Source organism: Leucopleurus acutus (assembly GCF_964270905.1).
Source record: "Leucopleurus acutus genome assembly, chromosome: X".
Taxonomy (NCBI): Eukaryota; Metazoa; Chordata; class Mammalia; order Artiodactyla; family Delphinidae; genus Leucopleurus; species Leucopleurus acutus.
This window is the reverse complement of record NC_139148.1, coordinates 88,831,917-88,858,790: the sequence shown is the minus strand read 5'-3', so window position 1 is coordinate 88,858,790 and position 26,874 is coordinate 88,831,917. Positions and strand designations below refer to the sequence as shown.

The window sequence follows — 26,874 nt, the reverse complement described above, 5'->3', positions numbered from 1 at the left end:
CCCACCCCTCCAGGCAGTCACAAAGCACGGAGCTGATCTCCCTGTGCTATGTGGCTGCTTCCCACTAGCTAGCTATTTTACGTTTGGTAGTGTATATATGTCCATGCCACTCTCTCACTTTGTCACAGCTTACCCTTCCCCCTCCCCATATCTTCGAGTCCATTCTCTAGTAGGTCTGTGTCTTTATTCTCATCTTACCCGTAGGTCCTTCATGACGTTTTTTTTTTCTTAATTCCATATATATGTGTTAGCATATGGTATTTGTTTTTCTCTTTCTTACTTACTTCACTCTGTATGACAGACTCTAGGTCCATCCACCTCGAAAGAAGAGAAACGGTTGCAGTTACTGTGCTGTGGCGTAGAGTTGAATATCCCTACCCACCAACCATCATGATGTAAAATTCTACAGCCCTAGGTTGAATATAATAGGTCGAATAAGAGGCTTATCCTGTGAGGATTACCATAGCATGGAAATAGGAAATTACATCCACAATTAAAATTTCTTCTGGGCAAAGGATGGAGAGAAGTGAGAAGATAAGGATTCTGTACAGGGTGCTTATTCATAAGCTGTGTCTTTTGTCATGATATGACTCTCCAGTACAATTCGGAAACCCCATCCACGTGAAAACCATTGAAAATAAAATTGTGGTTCATAGATTTTCATAGTCCTAGTCGAGAATGAACTTTTTCCTGGGCTGCTTCTTTTTATCCACTCAAACATTTTTCCATTCAAATCATAGTTCTAGAGTGTGACGTCAGGAAGTTGGCAGAATAGGAGTCTCCAAGTAAACATTTTGCCTAATCAGCCATGGGCGAGAGTGTTTTTGTGGGGGCCCCAGTATCAAGTGAGGAAGTCCCAACACCCTGATCCTTTAAAAAAAAAATTCCAAGAACAGACACGTTGAAGAGAGTAGGAAGAACAGCTTCACCCTACCAATATCAAACTTCCCACAAGGCTACACATATCAATGCCTAGATAGATGCACTAGGCCTGCAATTCCTCCCATGGGAGATAGTGAGAATGTGGTGAGCACCTGAATACCCAGTGGTGCTAGACGCTGCCCAGGAATCCCACTTCTTTCTTGCCCAAACCCAGAACCCAGAGGTGATGAGCATGGCTGAATAGTCTTGGGATAGCAAGGAGAAGGGGAAAGGGCAAAGGCTCACAGCAAACAGGGCACCAAGCTCAAGAAAGGGCTGCAGTTCTACTAACTGCCTCACAGACTGTACCTTACAAACCTCATAGGACCCATCACCTACAGAAGCCTCAATTTGCCCACGAGCATATCCAGCACTCTATATGCCGGTCCCCCTTAGAACCAGCATTCCGTGGACACCCCTGCAGAAGGTGCACTCATGCCTCAACAGATCATGCACATGTGCATAAAGAGAACTGGCACCACTCTGCTGGATGGTGAGAACAGACATACCTTAAACACTTCAGGGTACCGAAATGGGGAAAATAAACAGGAGGCTGTCAGCAAGTGTCCCGGCTTTGTGCAATTGAGAAAAGGCGTGTATCATCCAAACACTTCCTTCACAAGATGGAGCAAGAGGGGCAGAGCTGGTGAATCCACAGAAAAGGCCTCAGGGAACCCCCAGTATCCCTAGCTTGGCTGAGTGTTGCAGGTGTTTCTCTCCTGATAAAGGTCAGTAAAGGCTGATGGAGGAGATTCCTTCCTTAAATGTCAAGACACCAACACGAGATTTTCAGGGGCAGGAAAAATATAGGAAGCCCAACACCCTACCAATGATACAAGATAATTTCCCAGTAACTGACCCCATAGAAATGGAGGTCCATGAATTGCCTGACAAGGAATTCAACATGATTGTTTTAAAGATGCCCAGCCAGCTACAATACAACTCAGTGAAATCAGAAAAGCAATACCTGAACAAAATGAAAAAGTCAACAAGGAGATAGAAATCACAAAAAGGAGCCAAAAGGAAATTATGGAGCTGAAGAATACAATGGATGAATTTAGAAATATAACAGAGAGCTATAAAAACAGACTTCATCAAGCAGAAGAAAAAGATGTATGAACTCAAAAAGAAGTAATTTGAAGTTATCTAATCAGAGGAGAAAAAAAAAGAATGAAAAATATTGGGGAAAATCTATGGGATTTTTAAAACACCATTAAGTGGACTCATATATGGATGATGGGGACCCTGGAGGAGGAGGAAGGGAGAGAGAGAGAGAGGCGGGGGGGATTTTATTTATAGAAATAATGGCTGAAAACCACCAACTCGTGGGAGCAACATGGACCCCCAAGTTCACGAAACTCAAAAGTCCTCGAACAGTTTCATCTCATAGGAGGTTATATGAAGACACATTATAATAAAAATATCAAAGACAAGGAAAGAATTGTTTTTCTTTTCTTAACTGTCTTTATATTTTACTTATTTATTTTGAATACTTACAACAATCTAGAATTTTTGTCATTTCTATTAAAAGTAAATTTTTATTGGAGTATAGTTGCTTTACAATATTGTGTTAATTTCTGCTCAACAGCAAAGTGAATCAGCCATATATATATATATATATATATATATACACACACACACACACACACACACACATACATATATCCCATCTCTTGTGGATGTCTTTCCTATTTGGGTCACCACAGAGCATTGAGTAGAGTTCCCTGAGCTATACAGTAGGTTCTCATTCGTTATCTATTTTATATATAGTAGTGTATATATGTCAATCCCAATCTCCTATTTCAACCCACCCCCCCTTCCCACCCTGGTATCCATATGACTGTCCTCTACATCCGTGTCTCTATTTCTGCTTTGCAAATAAGTTCATCTGTATCATTTTTCTAGATTCCACATATAAGGTATATATTATGATAGTTGTTTTTCTCTTTCTGAATTACTTCACTCTGTATGACAGTCTCTAGGTCCATCCACGTCTGTGCAAATGGCACAATTTCGTTCCTTTTTATGTCTGAGTAATGTTCTATTGTATATGCGTACCACACCTTCTTTATCCATTCTTCTGTTGATGGACATTTAGGTTGCTTCCATGTCCTGGCTCTTGTAAATAGTGCTACAATGAACATTGGGGTGCATGTACTTTTTGAATTATGGTTTTCTCAGGGTATATGCCCAGGTGTGGTGTTGCTGGGTCATATGGTAGTTCTGTTTTTAATTTTTTAAGGAACCTCCATACTTTTCTCCATAGTGGCTGTATCAATTTTCATTCCCACCAACAGTGTAAGAGGGTTCCCTTTTCAAAGAGAGAATTGTAAAGTCTGTAAGAGAAATGCCACTTGTCATATACAAGGGAACAGCATAAGGCTATCAGATTTCTGAAAAGAAACCTTGCAGTCCAGGAAAGAGTGGGATTATACATTCAAAGTGCTGAAAGAAAACAACCGACAACCAAGAATACTCTATTCAGAAAAGCCGTCCTTCAGAAATGAAAGATAGATGATGACATTCCCAGACAAGCAAAAGCTGAGGGAGTTATTCACCACTCGACCTGCCTTACAAAAATGCTAAAGGGAGTTCTTTGAGTGAAAACAAAAAATTAACAACATGAAAACCTACGAAAGCATAACTCATACGTAAAAGTAAGCATATAGTCAAATTCAGAACACTCCAACATTGTAATGGTGGTGGATAAAACACTTTTAACTTTAGTATAAAAACGGAAAGACAAAAGTATTAAAAATAAATACAGTTGCACTAATTCATTAGTGCTCACAATATAAAAGATACAAACTGGGACAACAATAACATAAAATGAGGTGGGAAGAGGTAAAAGTGTAGCGATTTTGCATATGATCAAAGTTAAGCTGTTATCATCTTAAAGCAGACTGGCATAACTAAAGATGTTTTATGTAAGCATGGTGCTAACCACCATGGTTAATTAGTTTTCTTTTTTTTTTTTTGGTAAGTCTTTGAAATGCAGTGCATTATCTCAATATGTTAGCAATATGAACATATTATTAAATAATTTTGTATCCTTTCTCTTCTTTTAATTGGAATATGGTTGATTTACAATACTATATTAGTTTTAGGTGTACAGCAGAGTGATCCAGCATTTTTTCAGATTATACTCCACTACAAGTTATTATCAGATAATGCCTATAATTCCCTGTGCTATACAGTATATCATTGTTGCTTTCCCATTTTATACATAGTAGTTGTATCTCTTAATCCCATGCCCCTAATTTGATTTGTCCCTCCTACCTTCCCTCTCCCTTTTGGTAACCAAAAATTTGTTTTCTATATCTGCGAGTCTGTTTCCATTGTGCATATGCATTCACTTGTATTAGTTTTTAGATTCCACATACAAGTGGTATCATACAGTATTTGTCTTTCTATATCTGACATTTCACTAAGCATAATATTGTCTAGGTCCATCCATATTGCAGCAAAGAGCAGAATGTCATTCTTTTCATGGCTGAGTAATATTCCATTGTGTGTGTATATATGCCATATTTTTCTATCAATTTGTCTGTTGATGGGTACTTGGGTTGCTTCCATATCCTTGTTATTGTAAATAGTGTTGCTATGAACCTTTCAAATCAATGCTTTTGTTATTTTTCTGTAAATGTATCCAGGAGTGGAATTGCTGGATCATATGGTAGTTTTATTTTTAGTTTTTAAGGGAGCTCCATATTGTTTTCCATAGTGGCTGCACCAATTTACATTCCCACCAACAGCATACAAAGATTCCCTTTTCTCCACATCCTCTCCAATATTTGTTATTTGTAGACTTTTTGATGATTGCCATTCTGACAGGTGCGAGGTGATATGTCATTGTTGTTGTGATTTGCATTTCTCTAAATATTAGCGATGCTGAGCATCTTTTCATGTGCCTGTTAACCATGTGTACATCTTCTTTGGAAAAATGTCTATTCAGGTCTTCTGCCCATTTATCATTGGGTTGTTTGTTGTTTTGACATTGAGTTCTATGAGCTGTTTATATATTTTGGATATTAACCCCTTGTTGGTCACATCATTTGTAAATATTTTTTCCCAATCCTTGGGTTTTCTTTTCATTTTTGTTGATGGTTTCCTTTCCTGTGCAAATGCTTTTAAGTTTAATTAGGTCTCGTTAGATTATTTTTGTTTTTATTCCTTTTGCTTTAGGAGATTTATCCAAAGGAATATTGGTATGATTTTTATCAAAGAGTGTTCTGCTTATGTTCTCTTCTAGGAGTTTTATGTTTTGAGGTCTTTCATTTAGGTGTTTAAACCATTTTATTTTTGTGTATGGTGTGAGGGAATGTTCTAATCTTTGTTTTACATGTAGATGACCAGTTTTCCCAACACCACTGATTGAAGAAACTGCCTTTTCTCCATTGTATGTTCTTGCCTCCTTTTCTGTAGATTAATTGACCATACGTGCATGGGTTTATTTCTGGACTGTCTATTCTATTCCATTGATCGATGTGTCTGTTTTTGCGCCAGGCCCATGCTGTTTTGATTAGCTTTGTTTCATAGTCCGAAGTCTGGGAGGGTTATACCTCCAGCTTCATTCCTTTTTTTTCTCAAGATTGCTTTGGCAATTTGGGGTCTTTTGTGGTTCCATATGAATTTTTGGATTCTTGGTTCTAGTTGTGAAAAATGGCATGGGTATATGATAGTGATTGCATTAAATCTGTAGATTACTTTGGGAAGTATGGACATTTTAACAATATTAATTCTTCCAATCCCACAGCATGGGATATCTTTCCATTTCTTTGTTCATCTTCAGTTTCCTGCATCAGTGTTTCATAGTTTTCAGATAGGGCTTTCACCTCCCTGGTTAGGTTTACTCCTAGGTGTTTTATTCTTCTCAATGTGATTTTAAACTGAGTTTAGACTTGAGGATATGGGGAGGGGGAAGGGTAAACTGTGACACCACATAGCACAGGGAGATCAGCTCGGTGCCTGGTGACCACCTAGAAGGGTGGGATAGGGAGGGTGGGATAGGGAGGATAGGGAGACGCAAGAGGGAAGAGATATGGGAACATATGTATATGTATAACGGATTCACTTTGTTAGAAAGCAGAAAGTAACACACCATTGTAAAGCAATTATACTCCAATAAAGATGAAAAAGAAAAACTTTCATTTTGTGATATTTCATTATTAGTGTATAGAAATGCAACAGATTTCTGTATGTTAATCTTGGATCCTGAAAGTTTGCTTAATTCATTCATTAGTTCTAATAGTTTTTGAGTGGAGGCTTTAGAACTTTCTATACAAAGTATCACGTCATCTGCAAAGAGTAACAGTTTTACCTTGTCCCTTCCAGTGTGGGTACCTTTTATTTCTTTTTTCATCTGATTGCTGTGGTTAGGACTTCCAATACTATGTTAAATATAAGTGGTGAGAGTGGGCATCCTTACCTTGTTCCTGAATTTAGTGGAAAGTCTTTCAGCTTTTCGCCATTCACTATGATGTTGGCTGTGGGTTTGTCGTAAATGCCCTTATCATGTTGGGACATGTTCCCTCTATACACACTTTGTTGAGAGTTGTTGTCATGAACGGATGTTCAATTGTGTCAAAAGAGTTTCCTGCGTCTATTGAGATAATCATGTGATTTTTATCTTTCATTTTGTTGATGTGGTGTCTCACACTGATTGATTTGCAAATGTTGAATCATCCTTGTGACCCTAGAATAAATCCTACGTGATTTATGGTGTATGGTCCTTTTGATATATTGTTGGATTTGCTTTGCTAATATTTTGTCCAGGACCTTTTCATTTGTATTAATCGAAGATATTGCCCTCTCATTTCCTTTTCCTGTAGTGTCTTTGTCTGGCTTTGGTGTCAGGGTATCGGTGGCCTTGTTGCATTCTTATTTTATGATGTCTTTGAAATGCCATGTGTTATCATTTCAACAAAGCAACAACATATACAATTCATTTAACACGTTTATCTTTCTAAGTCAGAAATGCAGTAGCAAAATGGAGGTAACAACAAGTTATTAACTATTTTTATTAATTATTAATTAAGTTTTACATTATTTTCTCTGTTTTTGAAATGCAGTTTATCACTTCAACATGTAAGCAATAAGAAAAAATAATTGTAAAAAAATTTTTACTGAGTCTTTAAAATGTGTGTGTTATCATTTCAACAAGGAAACAATGTAAACAACACTCATTACTTTTACATTCTTCTTTCTTACTAAGTCTTTAAACTACAATCTGTTTTCACATCAACAATGAAAATGCAATCTGTTTTCATTTCAACAAGGAAACACTATACAGAAAATACTAATTATTTTTTCCATTCTTTTCTGTTATCGTTGACATCTTCTATGTTACCTTTTCAACATATAAACAGTAGGAACAACCTATTAATTAACTTTATTTTCTCTCAATTAGTCTTTGGAATGCAATGTTTTATCACGTTGATATGTAAACATATAAAAACGTAATTATTATAACATTTTTCTTACTAAGTCTTTGAAATACAATGCTATCATTCTAACAGGTAAGTATATAAAGAATTTAATTTACATTCTTTTATCTTTACTGTCTTTGATATGGAGTATGTTATCATTTCACCATGTAAACAATACACGTAGATTATCAATTAGTTACTCTACATCCTTTGTTTCTTACTAACTCTTGGATACACAGAGTGCATTCAACACCTAGGGTACATCACATTTGAGATTAGCCAAATTTCTAGAGTTCAGAAGCCACATATGGTTAGTGGGCACCATACTGAGCAGTGCAACTCTAGTGGAGGGGCAGAGGGAGCAAATACATATGCAACAATGTGTACGATGAAGGAAATATACATGGTACCTTAAGCAAAAGCAGCAGCAGAATAAATCTGCTTAAATGGGGAAGTAAGAGAAAACCTATCTGAGGAGGTAACATTTAAGCCATGACCTGAGGCCTGAGCAGCTACCCAACAGCACAAAAAGACCAATATCATTTGAGCAGACTATGTGAGGGGAAAAAGTGAGAAAAATACTGTGTTATGGGGGAATAAATAATTTCCCAAGTCTTCCAAGAAAGAGTAGAGAAACTGATAAATCATAGGAATGTCTACACTCTGAGTGAGATCAGGGACTTTATCTTTCTTAGCATCTGGAAAAGTACCTAAATCATAACAGATACTTGGTGAATGTGTGTGGAATAAGGAATAACTGAGCCAGGGGTCTGAGACCTGGGAAATTAGGCAGCAATATGCTGATGAAGATACCAGTAGGTAGTGGGCATAGTTTGTTTCCTTTTAGTTGCATACGGTTTCTCAAAAGCCACCTGAGGAAATCAGAAATACAAGAAGTTTGCAGGTCCCTAGAGGGTAAAATTATTCAACAACTACCACCTCTAGGAAGAGTTTCAATTGATCTGACTTGTGTCAAGTGCCCATAAATGGATAAGTGAACCAATCAGTGTGGATAAGGAAATGATGTACCATGACTGGGTCAGCTTACGTCACATACTCAACACTGTGGATAGTAACCAGAAAATGTAGAGGGCAGTGGGCAAGAGATCCAGCGGACATTTCATATTCCTCTATTTCCTTTTTAAAGTTCCTCTTTTATAGAGATCAGTTTACATATCCAGTGTTCCTAACCCCAGTTTCCTAGAACAGTAGAACTTTACATATGTGTCTCTACAAACTTGGGTTTTAGGCAAAAAAAAAAAAAAAAGTGAACACTTTCATGGCCACACATCGTGTTGAAACACCGCCCTGTGCTGTGGAAATCACTCTGAACAACTTACCCATTTCATGTCGTTCCTCTGTGCCCCGTGCAGCATCGCTTCCAACTGAGCCTGAACTTCAGCAAGTTTCTGACGGTCCAAACGGTCATGAAAAATCCATTCCTCGTAGCAATGGACAGGGACAGGATAAATCACATACTTCAGCTTCATCAAGGAAGTCAAGTGCTGCAGAAGGCTCTTGAGCACAGGCATTGTAATGGGATTGAAGGCAAAGCTAAGGACATGGAGCTGAGTACAGTGGCTCAGGGCTGGGATGACGGCAGAGAGAGTAGAATCAGTTATCATACAATTGTTTATCACCAGATGTTGCAGGGTGCTTGAGACCTTCTCCAGCAGAGCCTGGAAGGGCTCATAAACTTCTGAGAAGATGTGGTTGTTACTGAGACTCAATACCCTTAGGTGGGTGGCCTGAGAGCTCTGGGACAGGACAGTGACATCTCTGTGAGAAAGCTGACAGTGAGGTAGATACAGTGAATCCAACTGAGGTGGCACAACTCTACAGAGAGAAAAATGTAAGGTTATTTCAGAAGAATGAGGGCAATGAGCCCCAAATTTTAGGTACCTAAGGCTCTAGAATAAACTACTGTGTTCATGGTTTGCAATAAGTGGTTAACAATGTGGACTTTGGGATCAGACCTTATAGATTTGTGACCCTGAGAAAGTTACTTTACCACTCTGAGGTACAGGGTTTTAATCTTGAAAACGTGCACAGCAGTAATTATTATACAGAACTGCGGGAAAGATTAAGTGAAGAAATTGCATGCACTTAGTATATACGACATAATCAGTGTTGGATCTGATTCACTTATTTGGCGAGGATGGGTCTGGGAAAACAGCCAACTGAGGGTTTCCTTTGACTAGTACCCAGATGACAAGCTCTCCATTCAGGGTGTAAGCCTGGGGGGAAATACAGGAGCAATATTATCTGGCAGTGTTAACTATTGGGGCCCATCCATGGGCATGTGCATTAGTCCTATAGCTTAATGTTTCTCCATCTGAATGCCTCCCCTTCCTCTCTAGAGAGCTGTAAAATCCAATAGGAGAAGGACTGAGTCTTTTTCACCAATATATTTACAGACTTCTTTTAGGATCTGCCCACGGTCACTGAATGAATGAATGAATGAATGAGCACAGCTTCCTTTTCTAACCTCATCTACTGCTCAACATAAGGTACCCCTCTCTCCCCCAGCTATGTTCAAACTCCCAGCAGTGCCTATGCTGAGGCAAAGAGAGAAATGGGTTACAAGGAGCTTAGGAAGATCCAAGCATGGTCTCTTCTGTGTTAACAATGAGGTGATCAGGGAACCCAGGTTCCTCCCCACCCCCTCACCTGAGCAGTTTGTGCAGTTGATCTGTGAGGCAGAAGAAAGACAAGCTGAGCTCCTGGAGATGGTCCAGCCGCCCAAGGCAGAGGAGAAAAGATCTGAAGTTCCTTCTATTATAAGTTTTAAAGGGGATGTTACACAGAGTAAGGCTGTTCAGGTGGATCATCTGAGCCAAAAGGGTGACGACTTCACTCAGATTAGCCTGATCCATTTCCAGGTTCTCAATGCACCCCAGATCCAGAAACTGCAGGATACTTTTGTGCCCAGACATTCTATCGATTTGCAAATCTCTGCAGCAGACGTGCAAGGACCCAACATTCTGCTGAATCTTACTACAAATGAAAGAGAGGAATTGCTTTGTTCTCAAGGTACTATTGAGGGAAATATCCACTAGTAATTCCATGGGTTCCTGAGCTGACTGAGGCTCAGACGCAGAATTACCAATCCCGAGGCACCTGACTCTATGCTGAGCTTCTTCTATCTTAAGGATAGAGTGCTGAGAGTAAATGCATGACTTAAAACAGAAAGGGAATGCGGTCCCAATCTCAGAGCATATTGTCTTACAGACCAGATCACTCCTTAAATCTAGGATCCTCAGTTTGGGCCACCTGTAAGGAAAGGAAGAGACAGAACACATGAGAGACAGCTGATTTTAATATAACCCAGCAAGATCAATGATGAGAAGCAGGGACAGAACACTTTAACCCTGGTTTTCACTTCATTGCCATTCACCAAGTTCTTTCCACACAAATGCAGCGTCTTTCATCCTTTCCCCACCCCCTCCTTCACCTCCGGTCTTTCCCTGTCTCAATGCCCATACTTCACTTCTGTGTAATCGCACTCAAATCCGTTCATAGTTTCCTCAAACACCTCTACTCTATAATCAACTCTATAAGGCAATAGAGTCCCGAAGGACCGACAGCTCTGCAAAGACTACACTATTCACCACTGGTTACTGTTGGGAGACCGTTAGGTATTCCCCTGCCCCAGGCTACAGCATACACTCCTGCTTACTCCCTGTGTCTCTACTGGTCATAGTCTTACCAAGAGGAAGAGTTCTGGGCAGGGAGGATCTGCAGACCATCAATCACGGCTTCCAAGATGTCATAGTATGATTCCCGTGTGGTCAATGACCCAATATGGAGACAGCGAAAAGGCCAAACCTTCACCATTGCCTTTAGGATCGTCTTATGCCCACCCAAGAAGGCAGCTTTGAACAATGGAACAAAGAGGTCTCTTGGGATTTCGTCCAGGGCATGGATAGTTGCAGGCTCATTATTCAGCAGACTCTTTGCAGCAAGCTCAAGGAGGGTGACTGTGGTCTTTTGGTCCATCTTCAAAAACCTGCTTCAGAGTGGAGAATTTTTAGAAATCCTGAGAAGGTATCTATAGTCACTTGTTTGCTTCCAGGGTTAGCTGTGGACAAAATACTTATTGAATAAGTATGTGGTGAACCATAGGGCCAACTCAAGTGACCACTACTATAGGAATAGAATGAAAATGGACTTGTGTGCACGCATGCATGCACACACACACACACACACACACACAGACACACACTCCCATGAGATAAAATGCCCTTAGAAATCAGAGGTAAGTTAGCAGAAGACAATGCTAACCACCTAGCTGCCTTCCTCAAATTATTTCCTCATGAGGAGCTTCCAGATGGCAGAAGAGTAAGAAGTGGAGATCACCTTCCTGCCCACAAATACATCAGAAATACATTTACATGTGGAACAACTCCTACAGAACACCTACTGAATGCTGCCAGAAGTCCTCAGACCTCCCAAAAGGCAAGAAACTCCGCAAGGACCTGGGTAGGGTAAAAGAAAAAATAAAAAACAGAGACAAAAGGATAGGGATGGGACCTGCAGCAGTGGGAGGGAGCTGTGAAGAAGGAAAGGTTTCCACACACTAGGAAGCCCCTTCATGGGCGGAGACTGCAGGTGGCGGAGGGGGGAAGCTGTGGAGCCACAGAGGAGAGTGCAGCAACAGGGGTGTGGAGGGCAAAGCGGAGAGATTCCCACACAGGGGATCGGTGCTGACCGGCACTCACCAGCCTGAGAGGCTTGTCTGCTCACCTGCCGAGGTGGGCGGAGCCTGGGACCTGAGGCTCGGGCTTCAGAGGTCAGATATCAGGGAAAAGACTGGGGTTGGCTACATGAACACAGCCTGAAGGGGGCTAGTGTGCCACGGCTAGCAGAGAGCGACTCCAGGAAAAAGTCTGGAGCTGCCAAAGAGACAAGAGACATTTTCTTGCCTCTCTGTTTCCTGGTGCACCAGGAGAGGGGATTAAGAGCGCTGCTTAAAGGAGCTCCAGAGAAGGATGCGAGGAAATAGTTAATCAAGTCCAGGAAGCACAGAGAGTCCCATAGAGGATAAATCCAAGGAGAAACACACCAAGACACATATTAAGCAAACTATCAAAAATTAAACACAAAGAAAAAATATTAAAAGCAGCAAGGGAAAAACGACAAGTAACACATAAGGGAATCCCCATAAGATAAACAGCTGATCTTTCAACAGAAACTCTGAAAGACAGAAGGAACTGGCAGGACATATTTAAAGGGATGAAAGAAAAAACCTACAACTAAGATTACTCTACCCAACAAGGATCTCATTCAGATGTGAAGGAGAAATTAAAAGCTTTACAGACAAGCAAAAGCTAAGAGAATTCAGCACCACCAAACCAGCTTTACAACAAATGCTAAAGGAACTTCTCTGGGCAAGAAACACAAGAGAGGGAAAAGACCTACAATAAAAAAAAACCCAAAACAATTAACAAAATGGTAACAGGAACATACATATCGATAATTACCTTAAATGTAAATGGATTAAATGCTCCAACCAAAAGACATAGATTGGCTGAATGGATGTAAAAACAAGACCCATATATATGCTGTCTACAAGAGACCCTCTTCAGACCTAGGGACACATACAGACTGAAAGTGAGAGGATGGAAAAAGATACTCCATGCAAATGTAAATAGAAAGAAAGCTGGAGTAGCAATTCTCATATCAGACAAAATAGACTTTAAAAGAGACTATTACAAGAGACAAAGAAGGACACCACATAATGATCAAGGGATCTATACAAGAAGAAGATACAACAATTGTAAATATTTATGCACCCAACATAGGAGCACCTCACTACATAAGTCAAATACTAACAGCCATAAAAGGGGAAATCAACAGTAACCCAATCATAGTAGGGGACTTTAACACCCCACTTTCACCAATAGACAGATCATCCAAAGTGAAAATAAATAAAGAAAAACAAGCTTTAAATGATATATTAAACAAGATGGACTTAATTGATATTTATAGGACATCCCATCCAAAAACAACAGAATACACATTCTTCTCAAGTGCTCAAGGAAAATTCTCCAGGATAGATCATATCTTGGGTCACAAATCAAGTCTTGGTAAATTTAAGAAATTTAAAATCGTATCAAGTATCTTTTCTGACCACAATGCTATGAGACTAGATAGCAATTACAGAAAAAAATGTGTAAGAAATACAAACACATGGAGGCTAAACAATACACTACTAAATAACCAAGAGATCACTGAAGAAATCAAGAGGAAATCAAAAATTACCTAGAAACAAATGACAATGGAGACACGACGACCCAAACCTATGGGATGCAGCATAAGCAGTTTTAGGAGGGAAGCTTATAGCAATACAATCCTACCTCAAGAAACAAGAAACATCTCAAATAAACAACCTAACCTTACACATAAAGCAATAGAAAAAGAAGAACAAAAAAAACCCCACAATTAGCAGAAGGAAATAAATCATAAAAATCAGATCAGAAATAAATGAAAAAGAAATGAAGGAAACAATAGCAAAGAAAAATAAAACTAAAAGCTGGTTCTTTGAGAAGATAAATAAAATTGATAAACAATTAGCCAGACCCATCAAGAAAAAATGGGAGAAGACTCAAATCAATAGAATTAGAAATGAAAAAGGAGAAGTAGCAACTGACACTGCAGAAATACAAAGGATCATCAGAGATTACTACAAGCAACTCTATGCCAATAAAATGAACAACCTGGAAGAAATGGACAAATTCTTAGAAATGCACAACGTTCCGAGACTGAACCAGGAAGAAATAGAAAATATGAACAAACCAATCACAAGCACTGAAATTGAAACTGTGATTAAAAATCTTCCAACAAACAAAAACCCAGGACCAGATGGATTCCCAGGCAAATTATATCAAACATTTAGAGAAGAGCTTACACCTATCTGTCTCAAACTCTTCCAAAATATAGCAGCAGGAGGAACACTCCCACACTCATTCTATGAGGCCACCATCACTCTGATACTAAAACCAGACAAAGATGTCACAAAGAAAGAAAACTACAGGCCAATATCACTGATGAACATAGATGAAAAATCCTTAACAAAATCCTAGCAAACAGAATCCAACAGCACATTAAAAGGATCATACATTATGACCAGGTGGGGTATATCCCAGGAATGCAAGCATTCTTCAGTATATGCAAATTAGTCAACGTGATACACCATATTAAAAAACTGAAGGAGAAAAGCCATATGATCATCTCAATAGATGCAGAGAAATGTTTCGAGAAAATTCAACACCTATTTATGAAAAAAACCCTCCAGAAAGTAGGCATAGAAGGAACTTTCCTCAACATAACGAAGGCCATATATGACAGATCCACAGCCAACATCGTCCTCAATGGTGAAAAACTGAAAGCATTTCCACTAAGATCAGGAACAAGACAAGGTTGCCCACTCACACCACTATTATTCAACATAGCTTTGGAAGTTTTAGCCATAGCAATCAGAGAAGAAAAAGAAATAAAAGGAATCCAAATTGGAAAAGAAGAAGTAAAGCTGTCACTGTTGGTAGATGACATTACTATACATAGAGAATACTAAAGATGCTACCAGAAAACTACTAGAGCTAATCAATGAATTTGGTAAAGTATCAGGATACAAAATGAATGCACAGAAATCTTTGGCAATCCTATACACTAATGATGAAAAATCTGAAAGAGAAATTAATGAAACACTCCTATTTACCATTGCCACAAAAAGAATAAAATATCTAGGAACAAACCTACCTAAGGAGACAAAAGACTTGTATGCAGAAAATTATAAGACACTGATGAAAGAAATTAAAGATGATACAAATAGATGGAGAGATATACCATGTTCTTGGATTGGAAGAATCAACATTGTGAAAATGACTCTACTACCCAAAGCAATCTACAGATTCAATGCAATCCCTATCAAACTACCACTGGTATTTTTCACAGAACTAGAACAAAAAACTTCACAATTTGTATGGGAACACAAATGACACCGAATAGCCAAAGCAAGCTTGAGAACGAAAATTGGAGCTGGAGGAATCAGGCTCCCTGACTTCAGACTATACTACAAAGCTACAGTAATCAAGACAGTATGGTACTGGCATGAAAACAAAAATATAGATCAATGGAACAGGACCGAAAGCCGAGAGATAAACCCACGCACATATGGTCACAGTATCTTTGATAAAGGAGGCAGGAATGTACAATGTAGAAAAGATAGTCTCTTCAATATGTGGTGCTGGGAAAACTGGACAGGTACATGTAAAAGTATGAAATTAGAACACTCCCTAACACCATACACAAAAATAAACTCAAAAGGGATTAAAGACTTAAATGTAAGGCCAGAAACTATAAAACCCTTGGAAGAAAACAGGCAGAACGCTCTATGACATACATCACAGCAAGATCCTTTTTGACCCACCTCCTAGAGAAATGGAAATAAAAAGAAAAATAAACAAGTGGGACCTAATGAAACTTAAAAGCTTTTGCACAGCAAAGGAAACCAAAAACAAGATGAAAAGAGAACCCTCAGAATGGGAGAAAATATTTGCAAATGAAGCAACTGACAAAGGATTAATCTCCAAAATTTACAAGCAGCTCATGCAGCTCAATAACAAAAAAAAACCCAATCCAATGCATAAATGGGCAGAAGACCTAAATAGACATTTCTCCAGAGAAGATATACAGATTGCCAACAAACACATGAAAGAATGCTCAACGTCATTAATCATTAGAGAAATGCAAATCAAAACTACAATGTGATATAATCTCACACCGGTCAGAATGGCCATCATCAAAAAATCTACAAACAATAAATGCTGGAGAGGGTGAGGAGGAAAGGGAAAACTCTTGCACTATTGGTGGGAATGAGAAATGATGCAGCCACTATGGAGAACAGTATGGAGGTTCCTTAAAAAACTAAAAATAGAACTACCATACGACCCAGCAATCCCACTACTGGGCATACCCTGAGAAAAGGTCATGAAGTACCTGGGGGTAAGACGGGAATAAAGACACAGACCTACGAGAGCATGGAGTTTAGGATATAGGGAGGGGGAATGGTAAACTGTTACAAAGTGAGAGAATGGCATGGACATATATACTCTACCAAACATAAAATAGGTAGCTAGTGGGAAGCAGCCGCGTAGCACAGGGAGATCAGCTAGGTGGTCTGTGACCACCTAGAGGGGAGGGATAGAGAGGCTGGGAGGGAGGGAGATGCAAGAGGGTAAAGATATGGGAACATATGTATATGTATAACTGATTCACTTTGTTATAAAGCAGAAAGTAACACACCATTGTAAAGCAATTATACTCCAATAAAGATGTTAAAATAAATTAAAAAAAATAAAATAAATTAAAATATAGGGGCAAAACCAGATTTGACACACACAGAAAAGGAAATGTCAATGTGACCACACAGGCAGAGGTTGTTTTGATGTGACCACACGCCAAAGGATGCTGGCAGCCACAAGAAGCTGGAAGAAGCAAGAATGGATTCTCTCCTGGAGCCTCCAGAAGGAAAACAGCCCTGTCAACACATTGATTTCAGCTCAGTGATATTGATTTCAGACTTGGCTTCCAGCGCTATGAAAGAATAAATTTCTGCCATTTTAAGCCACCAAAAAAAAAATAAAATAAAATAGAAAAAGGAAAAAAAAAGAAAATGGTCAGAGAACCTCGGTGTAAGATGGGAATAAAGATGCAGACCTACTAGAGGCTGGACTTGAGGATACGGGGAGGGGGAAGGGCGAGCTGGGATAAAGTGAATGTCAGGGACATATATACACTACCAAACGTAAAATAGATCGCTAGTTAGAAGCAGCCCTATAGCACAAAGAGATCAGCTCGGCACTTTGTGACCACCTAGAGGGGTGGGATAGGGAGGGTGGGAGGGAGGGAGATGAAAGAGGCAAGAGATATGGGGACATATGTGTATGTATAGCTGATTCACTTCGTTATAAGGCAGAAACTGACAAACCATTGTAAAGCAATTATACTCTAATAAAGATGTTAAAAATATTATTTTCTCCCAAAAGGATACAAACCAATAAGAAGGAAAATGTACATCTACACAAAAGCCACACCCTCATCAGTATTTTAAAATGGAGAAGGCCAAAAATTCAAAAGTATTGTGAGTAAAAAAAGAACAATCATGAATCCTGGCATAAGATTTGTCACACTCCCATTACTAGGCTTTGTGGAAAACAAAAAGACAGACCAAGAAAAGCTGCCGAGAGAGGAAAGATGGAAAAGGGCTGAAAGCTGATCTAAAACTACAGCAGAAGGACTAAGCCCAGAATAAATCTAAAAATACCAAAAAGGTGTCCTAGAATATGAGAGCCTGGACTACAGGGAAGGCACTCCAAAATCGGAGCTTATGAAGGGACAGAGATGATTTAAAGTGCAGTCTTTGAAAGATATAACTCTTAGGGAAGAAGAAAGGCAAAGAGTTAGGGAGAAGCATCCGTTGGCGCTTGGGTAATGATGGAGAAAATAAACAAAAGGGGAAAATTAAGGATCTTGCAAGACATAAGAGAACCGCAAAATCAGAGCACTCAGGACTTCTCCCTTCATCACCAAAACAAACAAACAAAATAAAAAAGGATCTGGTCTTTGCTATACTAACAAAATTTCACATTATTAAACTAGGAATCTTGTCGAAAAAACCAGTATCATACAGATGAACAGAATGAAGGGAATTCCATACAAAGCTTTGTAAAAAAAAAAATAGATGAGGGAACAAAAGTGCATACATATTAAACAACCATGAAGGAGAAAAAGACTGGAAGTCAACACTCCAAACAAATTAATTATACTCAAGCAAGCATTGGAGGATATGAAACCCACCTTAAACAGAATATTTAAAAAAATCAAAAGACAGAGATTGACTAAAAAGAAAGGCTGAAGCATAGATTTCATAACCAACTTGGGTGTCCTTTAAATATCACAGCCTACAGAAAAAGCTTTTCAACTTGCAGAAACTTAGGAAATTCTGCACCCCTCAGCCCTTCCTAAGGAAGCTACTAGAGCAGGGGTCTGCAAACTGGCCCACTGAACCAAATTCAGCACATTGCTTGATTTTGTAAATGAAGTTTTATTGGATCAAAGCCATGATCAATCATTTATGTATTGACTATGAATGCTTTTGCACTACAGTAGCAAAGTTGAGTAGAGAGACAGTGACACTGTGACCCAGGAACTTACAATATTTCCTATACTTCTCTTTACAGAATGTTTGCCAAGTAATCTAAAAGAGGAACTGGGATTGTGATCCCACTTCGATGAGAAGGAAAACTTCACCAAAATACCCAATGGTGAGTATTTTACATACAATAGTAAAATGAAGGTGGGGGAAAGGGGAGAAGACTAATGTACAAAAGTTTTATGCTGTGAAAAAAACCCACAGAAACTCTGCAACTAAAAATGAGAGAAGGTAGAGAAGTAGAAGAAAATACAACAAACTTTTTATCATAATGCAGTAGGTGAGTGTTAAATGATACTGGAGGAAAAAATGCATAGACCAGAGAGTAAAGTTAAGAAAACAGGTGGTTCAGGATGATTTTAAGAAAGCATTAAACGTGACCAAAAACATGTCTTAATGATAAAAGCCAAAACTCGCAATGAAGATATAACCCTTAGGAATATTTATGAACCAATAACAAACAAACACCTTTATAAAGCGAAAATGCAAGGAGACGTAGATAAAATAATAATAATAACAGCAAACAGTAACAGTAGGAGATTTAATACACCAAACTCAGTCTAAGGCTGATCAAGTCATATAAAAAAGAGAAAGCTAATCAATAATGTTACATAGGGAATATATTCTTGTCAAAAATGGATCATAATTATCTCACAGAGATTAGATAATTAATTTCTATAAAGTAGAAACAGTACAAACAATCCTCTCTAACCCCAATGCTATAAAAGTTAGTAACAAAAATTGAAAACAGAAAGGCCTTTCCACCTGAAAAAAATTTTTAAAGCTTCTCTTAAAAACTGTTGAATATAAGAAGAGATGCAAACTGAAGTTGTAAAGAAATTTTTTAAAAGATTGACTGAAAAACTACATATTGGCATCTATGGGATACATTTAGAGCAGTGATCTGAGGCAAATTCACACAGTAGGCACTTTTATGAGTAAAAATGGAAGAATGAAGATTAATTAAAGTATGGCCTCAAAAAATGAAAAAACAAAAGCAACTAGGTAAAAAAGAACAATTAAAGAAAGCAAAACATAAAAGCAGAAATGAATGAGATACAAAATAGAAAAATGAAATCTTGTTTTTCAAAATGGACAAACCCCTAGCTGGCTTGATGAAGGAAGAAAGGGAGAGATCACACATACACAAAATAATAGACAAAGGAGAAATAATCATTGAAACAGAAAAAAGAGGAGATTACGTTGCCAACCTCTATGCAAATAAACTTGAAAATCTATATGAAATAGGTAACTTCCTAGATAAATACAAATTACCAAAATTCTGATTCTAGTGTTAGAAAGCTTAAATTAGGCAATTTTCATAGAAGAAATAAAGTTATTACAGCAATACCCTCAAGAAGCACCTTGCTCAGATGGTTTTACAGGTGAATCCTAGTAAACCATCAAAGATCAAATAGTACCAAAGCTCTATGAGTTATGTAAGAACATTAGAAAGGAAGGAAACTTCCCTAACTTCTTATATGAAGCCAGTAGGATGCTAACAGGTAAAAGGTAGATACCAAAATACTAAATAGAATATTAGCAAACATCCAACAATACATTTAGAAACTAATATACTGTGATCAAGTGCAATTTATTCCATTAATACAAGGCTGGCTCTATATTAGGAATTCCATTGATATCATTCACCATCGTCATATAATTAAGGACAAATATCATATGATTAAAACCACAGATGCCAAACAAATCTTTGGGAAACTTCAACACCCATTCATGTTAAGAAAAGAAAAACCTCAAGAAGTGGGAAAGAGGGACGCATTCTTAACATGATAAAAGATATATAATTAATTCCTCATGCAAGTATTTTATTTAGTGGGGGACTACCAGAGGTTTTCCAATAAGCTCAGGAATAAGAAAAGTATGCCCATTATATCATTCCTGTTCAGTCTTCAACTACAAGCATTAGTCAGTTGACTAGAGAAATCAATTAGATTTATGAGAATGAATAACAAGAAGCAAAGCCACCTCTGTGTGCAGATATTACCGTACACCTGAAAAGCCCTATAGAAACAATGACAGATTGAGTAAAACAATAAGAGAAATCATCAAGGTAGTAGGATATAGAGTTACATACAAAAGTCAATGGTCTTTGTGTGCACACACACACACAGCTGGAGGACACTTTAGTAGAGAAAATTCCATATACAATAGCAAAAACAAAGCTTAAATGCATAGAAATAAACTTAATGAGAGCAGCTATGCAAGGACAATTTTTAGACACTCCTGAACAACATAGAAGGAAACTTGAATAAGTACAAAGACATTGGTCAATGTTCTTGGATAGAATAACACAACATTAAGAAGATGTCAGTTCTCCCTAAACTAATGTATAAATTTAATATAATCTCAAAAATACCAGCAAATGTTTCTATGGAGTTAGATCAATGGATAATAAAATTAATATATTTTTTAAAAATCATGCAAGAATAGCCAGGATATAAGTGAAAAAGAAAACCTGTAAATGGGGAGTAATGATACCAGACATTAAAGCATGCTATAAAGCCTTGGTAATTATAACACTGTGGTACTGGTACATGAGTAGACAAATAGTCCAGTGAAACAGAATAGAAAACCCAGAAAAACGAGAATAATATATGGAAATTTCAGTATATGATGAAAGGGCATTTAAAAGCACTGAGGCAAAGATGGACGTTCAATAAATGATGCTGGAACAAATGAGACATCTGGGAAAATAATCAATGTAGATCCATACCACACACCATATACAGAAATAAACTGTAAACGGGTTAGGAATCTAAACAAATGAAACCATAACAAAATCTTTAAGAAAATATGGCAGGACTCTGCTTTAACCTCAGCGTAGGGAAAGGCTTTCTAACTGTGACTCAAATTTCCAGAGGCAATGAAAGAAAACAGTGATCTATGTGCCTACGAAGGATTTTTTTAATGTACGGCAAACACATCATAACTAAGTCAAAAGGCAATTGACAAACTGACATAAAGTATTTGCAGCATGCCTCACGGACAAATGAATAATAGTCCAAGTATATACAGAACTCTGAAGTATTGAAGGACAAAAGGCTAATATTTCTACAGAAAAATGGGAAAAGATATGAACAGATAATTCACTAAAAATATATAAAACACTCCTCAAAATATAGTCACACTTTCTCATAATTAGACAAGTGCATACTAAGACAATGCCGAGATATCATTTCTCACCTACCACATCAACAAAGGTCACAAAAGTAGGGCAACATGTTCTGTTAGTGAGTCTGTGGGGAAACAGTCACAGTAGCTAGTGGGAGTGAAAACCAGTACAACCCTTCTGGAGAGAAATTTGGAAATACCTAACAGAAATACACATGCACTTAACTTTTGGCCCAACAATACTACTGCTGGGAATAAAACTTGAAGATCCATTTCCACCAACACAAAAATACTTATGCCTAAGGTTATTCACTGCAGCATTGTTTGTAGTTGCAGAATGTTGAAAACCAGTTAAATGCACATATGTCAGCCGAGTCCAATGCAGCTGTATAAAAAGAGAAACAAAAACAAAAACAAAAAAACAGTGAAGCCCTCTATGGCATAAAGAGTTTTTTTATGGGATGCTGTTAACTGAAAAAGGAAAAGTGCAAAGGAGCATTATAAAATGCCGTCCTTCATTTAATAAACAAGGGAATATAAGAACACATATATGTTTCAGTTCATTTGTGCAGAGTAAATACAAGAAAGATTAAACCAGAAGCTAACGAGATTGGTTATCTACAGGGGGAGTGTGGGAAATAAGTGGCGAATGGGAGGGGCTTAGAAGGCATGAGGAAAGAGTGACACTTGTCTAATAGATGTTTCTGTGCAGCCCTGACTCTTTGAATCACAGTAATATTTCACATACCCCAGAATTAAATAAAAAATTAAAATCAACTAAGATGTGGGGAGGAGGCAAAGTCAAATACAAACACCAACAAATTAACCTAACTATATTACAAATGAATGTCTTAACCACAGCTGAAGAGGGGAGAAAGAAAATAGCTAAGCTAAGCAACTTAGGGAAATAGTAGTTCTTTGACTGCATCCTCTGAGGCCTAAGACATAAAGAACTGTACACAAACACAAGTTATCAAATCTGTTTCTAACAGGCGTATTGGGTAGCCTTTCTGCAAGTACTTCATGTATATATCAGGAATGAACAAGTAAGTAAATATTGAAGATAAGGAGAGCCAGGTGAGACAAAGAAGTTACAAACAAGGCTACAATGGATTAAAATAAGAAGTATCAGTATGAGCTCCTGGCTTTCAATATCTATACATATAGCTAGAGAAATTGAGAAGTATCTGTAAGCATGAGTATATACATACAATATATTTCCTTCATTTGTGGACGGAGAGGGAGGACTTAGCAGCAATGAAACCGCAATAGCAATGAACACACACTGAGATATTGGTTTCCAAATGTCATTTTCCAAGAAAAGGAAACATGGCTCTTTGCAGAAGTGTTTTGATTTCAGGGCCGTGGTGGGGACAAAAACACAAGATGAACAGGAATACCTTACAATGCCAGCAAGGAAGTACACAAAAAAGGATCAGGTCATGCTGAAAGAACACAGACCCCACCAAAAGGAGCTTGCAGTCACCAAAGCTGGAACAATTCAAGAAACTAAATAATGATTTAATTTGATTATAAGTCACAATATAACATAGTTATTCATGATTCAATACTGACAAATAATTTGATTAGCTATTTGATTCAATAATTTGAAATAAAACAAGTTTTATCAACAACTTGAAAATTTATAAATAAATAAATGGGGGAGAAAAGACAGCTCCTCAGAATTCCAATGAACCAATGTAGTAAGAATAAGGAAATAGAAAGTCACCATTAAGTCATAATTGTTGTAGGCAAGATCAACAGATGGATTTTAAAAGTCGTGAATAACAGTCTGAGAAGAAATAGGATATTTTCATGGTCTGAAAGTATTTCCTACACGATATTTAGTACTTACAAATAGGAAAACAGTACTATTACAATGGAGCAACACAGTTGTCCCTACCTTAATCAAGTGTTGTAAATGAATATCATCATTAATACAACATATGGACATCATGTAACTCCTCACATGATGCTTGGAGCAAGGAACAGAATTGCTTTTGCAGCGCCGCGGTATAAGACCTAAAATTAAGGCACAGTGACATGTATGCCTTGACATTTGGGGGAAACCCAGAGGGTCTCAAATGGACTAACCACAAGTACCCATTCCCCTTTTGTGCTGCCGGGAAGAAGGTCCCCTAGCCAAAGAACCAGCCTTATCACGGGAACTAGCCACAGTGCCTGCTCGCCCCTGACTATCAGGTTTCAGTTCCCTACCAGCTCACAGAAGTATTCAAACAAGCCAATCACATCCTCCCATGTGAACCAAGGGTCACCTCGTCCTCTTGCTACTACAGACTGCCCCCCACAGCCCCTGCTTGTTCACTCTCTTCCAGAGAATGACTCCTGTGGGGCTCTACCTGGCCAGTGGTGTCCTCCTCCCCAGGCTGTGAGTAAACGTTACTAATAAGCTGCTCTGGGTAGTATCTGTCCAGTGTCAGGTGTCGTGTGTTCAGCCACCCCCATTACACAAGGGTGGAAATTCCTCCATCACCAATGGGATGAAGGGGAGGAGAATAAAACAGGTACTGTTGCCAAAAATGTATAAGTTCAATCAAATCACAAGAACACATCAGACAAACCCAAGTTGACACACATTCTATAAAATACCTGACCAGTATCTTCAAAAGCGTCAAGATTGGGAAACACCCAGAAAGCTTAAGGAAGTGTCAGCCTGGAGGAGACTAAGGAGAAATGATGGCCAAATGCAATGTGGTATCCAGAATGGGATGCTGGAATAGAAAAATGAGATTACTGGGACAAATGGTGAAATTCAAATAAAGTATGTAGATTAGTTAATAGTACTGCATCAATGTTAATTTCTTAATTTTGATACGTTTTTCTATGGCTATATAAGATGTTAACATTAGGGAAATCTGGGTGAAGGCTTTCTATACTACTTGCAAAGTTTCTGTGAGCCTAAAGTTGTTTTAAAATAAAGAATTAAAAAAAATCACTGGTTAAAGGAATGGTTATTGTATAAACGACATTGTTCAATAAGAGTTTAACTAATTGAAATACAGTTAGGAGGATGGATAAATGCTCATGCCGCATCATCCATTAAAAAACTATTTAAAACTGCTTTAGAGAGCCCATTAAAATAAATAAAAGTGCAGTCATCTCCAAGATGTAGATGAGTATTTATCTGCTCTTCAGAAGGTAACCATTTTAAGTATAAAAGAAATGAAATACCATATATATATATATATATATATATATAGAGAGAGAGAGAGAGAGAGAGAGAGAGAGAGAGAGAGAGAGAGAGAGAGAGAGAGAGAGAGAGAGAGAGAGAGAGACCAGAGAGAGACAGAGAGGTGGGAGAGAGAGACATACATTTCAATACTTACAATTTAAAGTCTGGGATATCAAAACAAACCGCAAACAAAAAAGAGGTGCAAAGGAGAAATACAATTTTTTTTTTCCCGGTACGCGGGCCTCTCACTGTTGTGGCCTCTCCAGTCACAGAGTACAGGCTCCGGACGTGCCGGCTCAGCGGCCATGGCTCACGGGCCCAGCCGCTCCATGGCATGTGGGATCTTCCCTGACCGGGACACGAACCCCTGTGCCCTGCATCGGCAGGCGGACTCTCAACCACTGTGCCACCAGGGAAGCCCCAACTTTTTTTTAAGAAGCAGAAGGCTGATCGAGGGATTTTAAACAAAGAGCAGGAAATGATTAGCCACACAACGAAGCGAATCACAGCTGAGGAAAGAGGAACGCACGGAGCATGGACAGGACAGTGGACCCAGCAATCCGTTCGATTGCCTGTCTTATTAACCCCCAAACCTTGATCCTGGGTAATTTAATTTAGGTCAATAGAGGCGTAATTTATAGAAAGAATGCTGTTGTAATTTACCTGATTGGAACAAGAGTTGGAAAAAACTTGAGCTGTCCAAGACCCCAGCAGTAGCAGCAGCTTCCTCCCTCTCCAGAGCTCGGAGCGGAGAAGCCTCACTGTTTCCGGAACTGGGCGTCTTAATGGGTCCCTCTCAACGTTAAGCTCACCGGAAGAGGACTTTGATTGGTGCAGCTCAGGTCACGTGACCCTCTATCACTCAATCTACTCTGTACTGGGAGGAGGGGCCAGATTCCCGACTCCACCCAGAGGGCCGAGGGGAGAGAGCCTTATGCAGGAGAGGGTTCTTCTCAGGCGCCAGCGCCACTCTCCTACATCTCCTTGGCACAGTGTCTCTCCTTGTCACCTGAGCACCGCCTGGCCAGGGTTACTGCCAGGCCGGGTCTCAAACCTAGAGAACTGACGTCCAAATTGATAGTCTACACAACAGAGGGTGTGAACTTAAAAACGAGTGGTGGGCTTCCCTTGTGGCACAGTGGTTAGAGTCCACCAGCCAATGCAGGGGACACGGGTTCATGCCCTGGTCTGGGAAGATCCCACGTGCCGTGGAGCGCCTGGGCGTGTGAGCCATGGCCGCTGAGCCTGCGCATCCCGAGCCTGTGCTCCGCAGCGGGAGAGGCCACACCACTGAGAGGCCTGCATACCACAAAAAAAAAAAAAAAGAAAAGAAAAAGAAAAAAACACGAGTGGCCAATGATGACAAAAAGCCATCAGACTTTAGTGTCCCTGGGGCTCCACTATATTAAACAAGCAGTCGAGTACCCCACCAAAACATAGGAAAAATGTATTCTTGCCTCTGTGCAGTAAAGCCAGCATAGCATTTACATTGATATTTGACAAAAGCAACGTAATGGAGAAAACTGCCACCCACTAATAACTCTACTATCAATTGCAAGGATAGCTAATAGTATTTGTTTCCAACCCTCTCCCTGGACTCTTGCTTCCACTTCTTCCCTGTCTGCTTCCTTTTCTGATCCCAATTGTTTACCACCTTTTGGAATACAATACACTTTATCCATATGCAATTTTGTAAATTGGCCATCTCCCTTGATGGAAAAATATAAATTCCAGGAGGGCAGGAATCTTTGTTGGTTTGTTCATTAACATATCCTAAGTGCCTATAGTAATGCCTGGTTCAGTGGATACTTGAATATTTGTTGAATGAATTTTTCTCCAGCCACACTAGTCTCTTTTCTGTGCCTCTAACCCTAACTCACCAAACATGTTCTCCTACAATTATGTGTTTTCCTGTAACAGCCTGCCCCAGATAGCCCTATAACACCTTCCTTACTAAACTCACATCTCTGTCAACTTATCAGACA

The 26,874-nt window shown here is 38.8% G+C and overlaps 1 protein-coding gene across 1 annotated transcript; it reads right to left on the bottom strand.

The window, feature by feature from the left end:
• Window positions 1-8,270: 8,270 nt before the first annotated feature.
• Window positions 8,271-11,348, bottom strand: LOC309977782 (melanoma antigen preferentially expressed in tumors-like; the record flags this gene model as incomplete). The annotated part of the gene is made up of 3 exons (XM_082864093.1): window positions 8,271-9,185; window positions 10,020-10,622; window positions 11,059-11,348. The coding sequence occupies 3 exons, from the start codon at window positions 11,346-11,348 to the stop codon at window positions 8,672-8,674; spliced, it is 1,407 nt and encodes a 468-aa protein (XP_082720219.1). The 3' UTR covers window positions 8,271-8,671.
• Window positions 11,349-26,874: the final 15,526 nt, after the last annotated feature.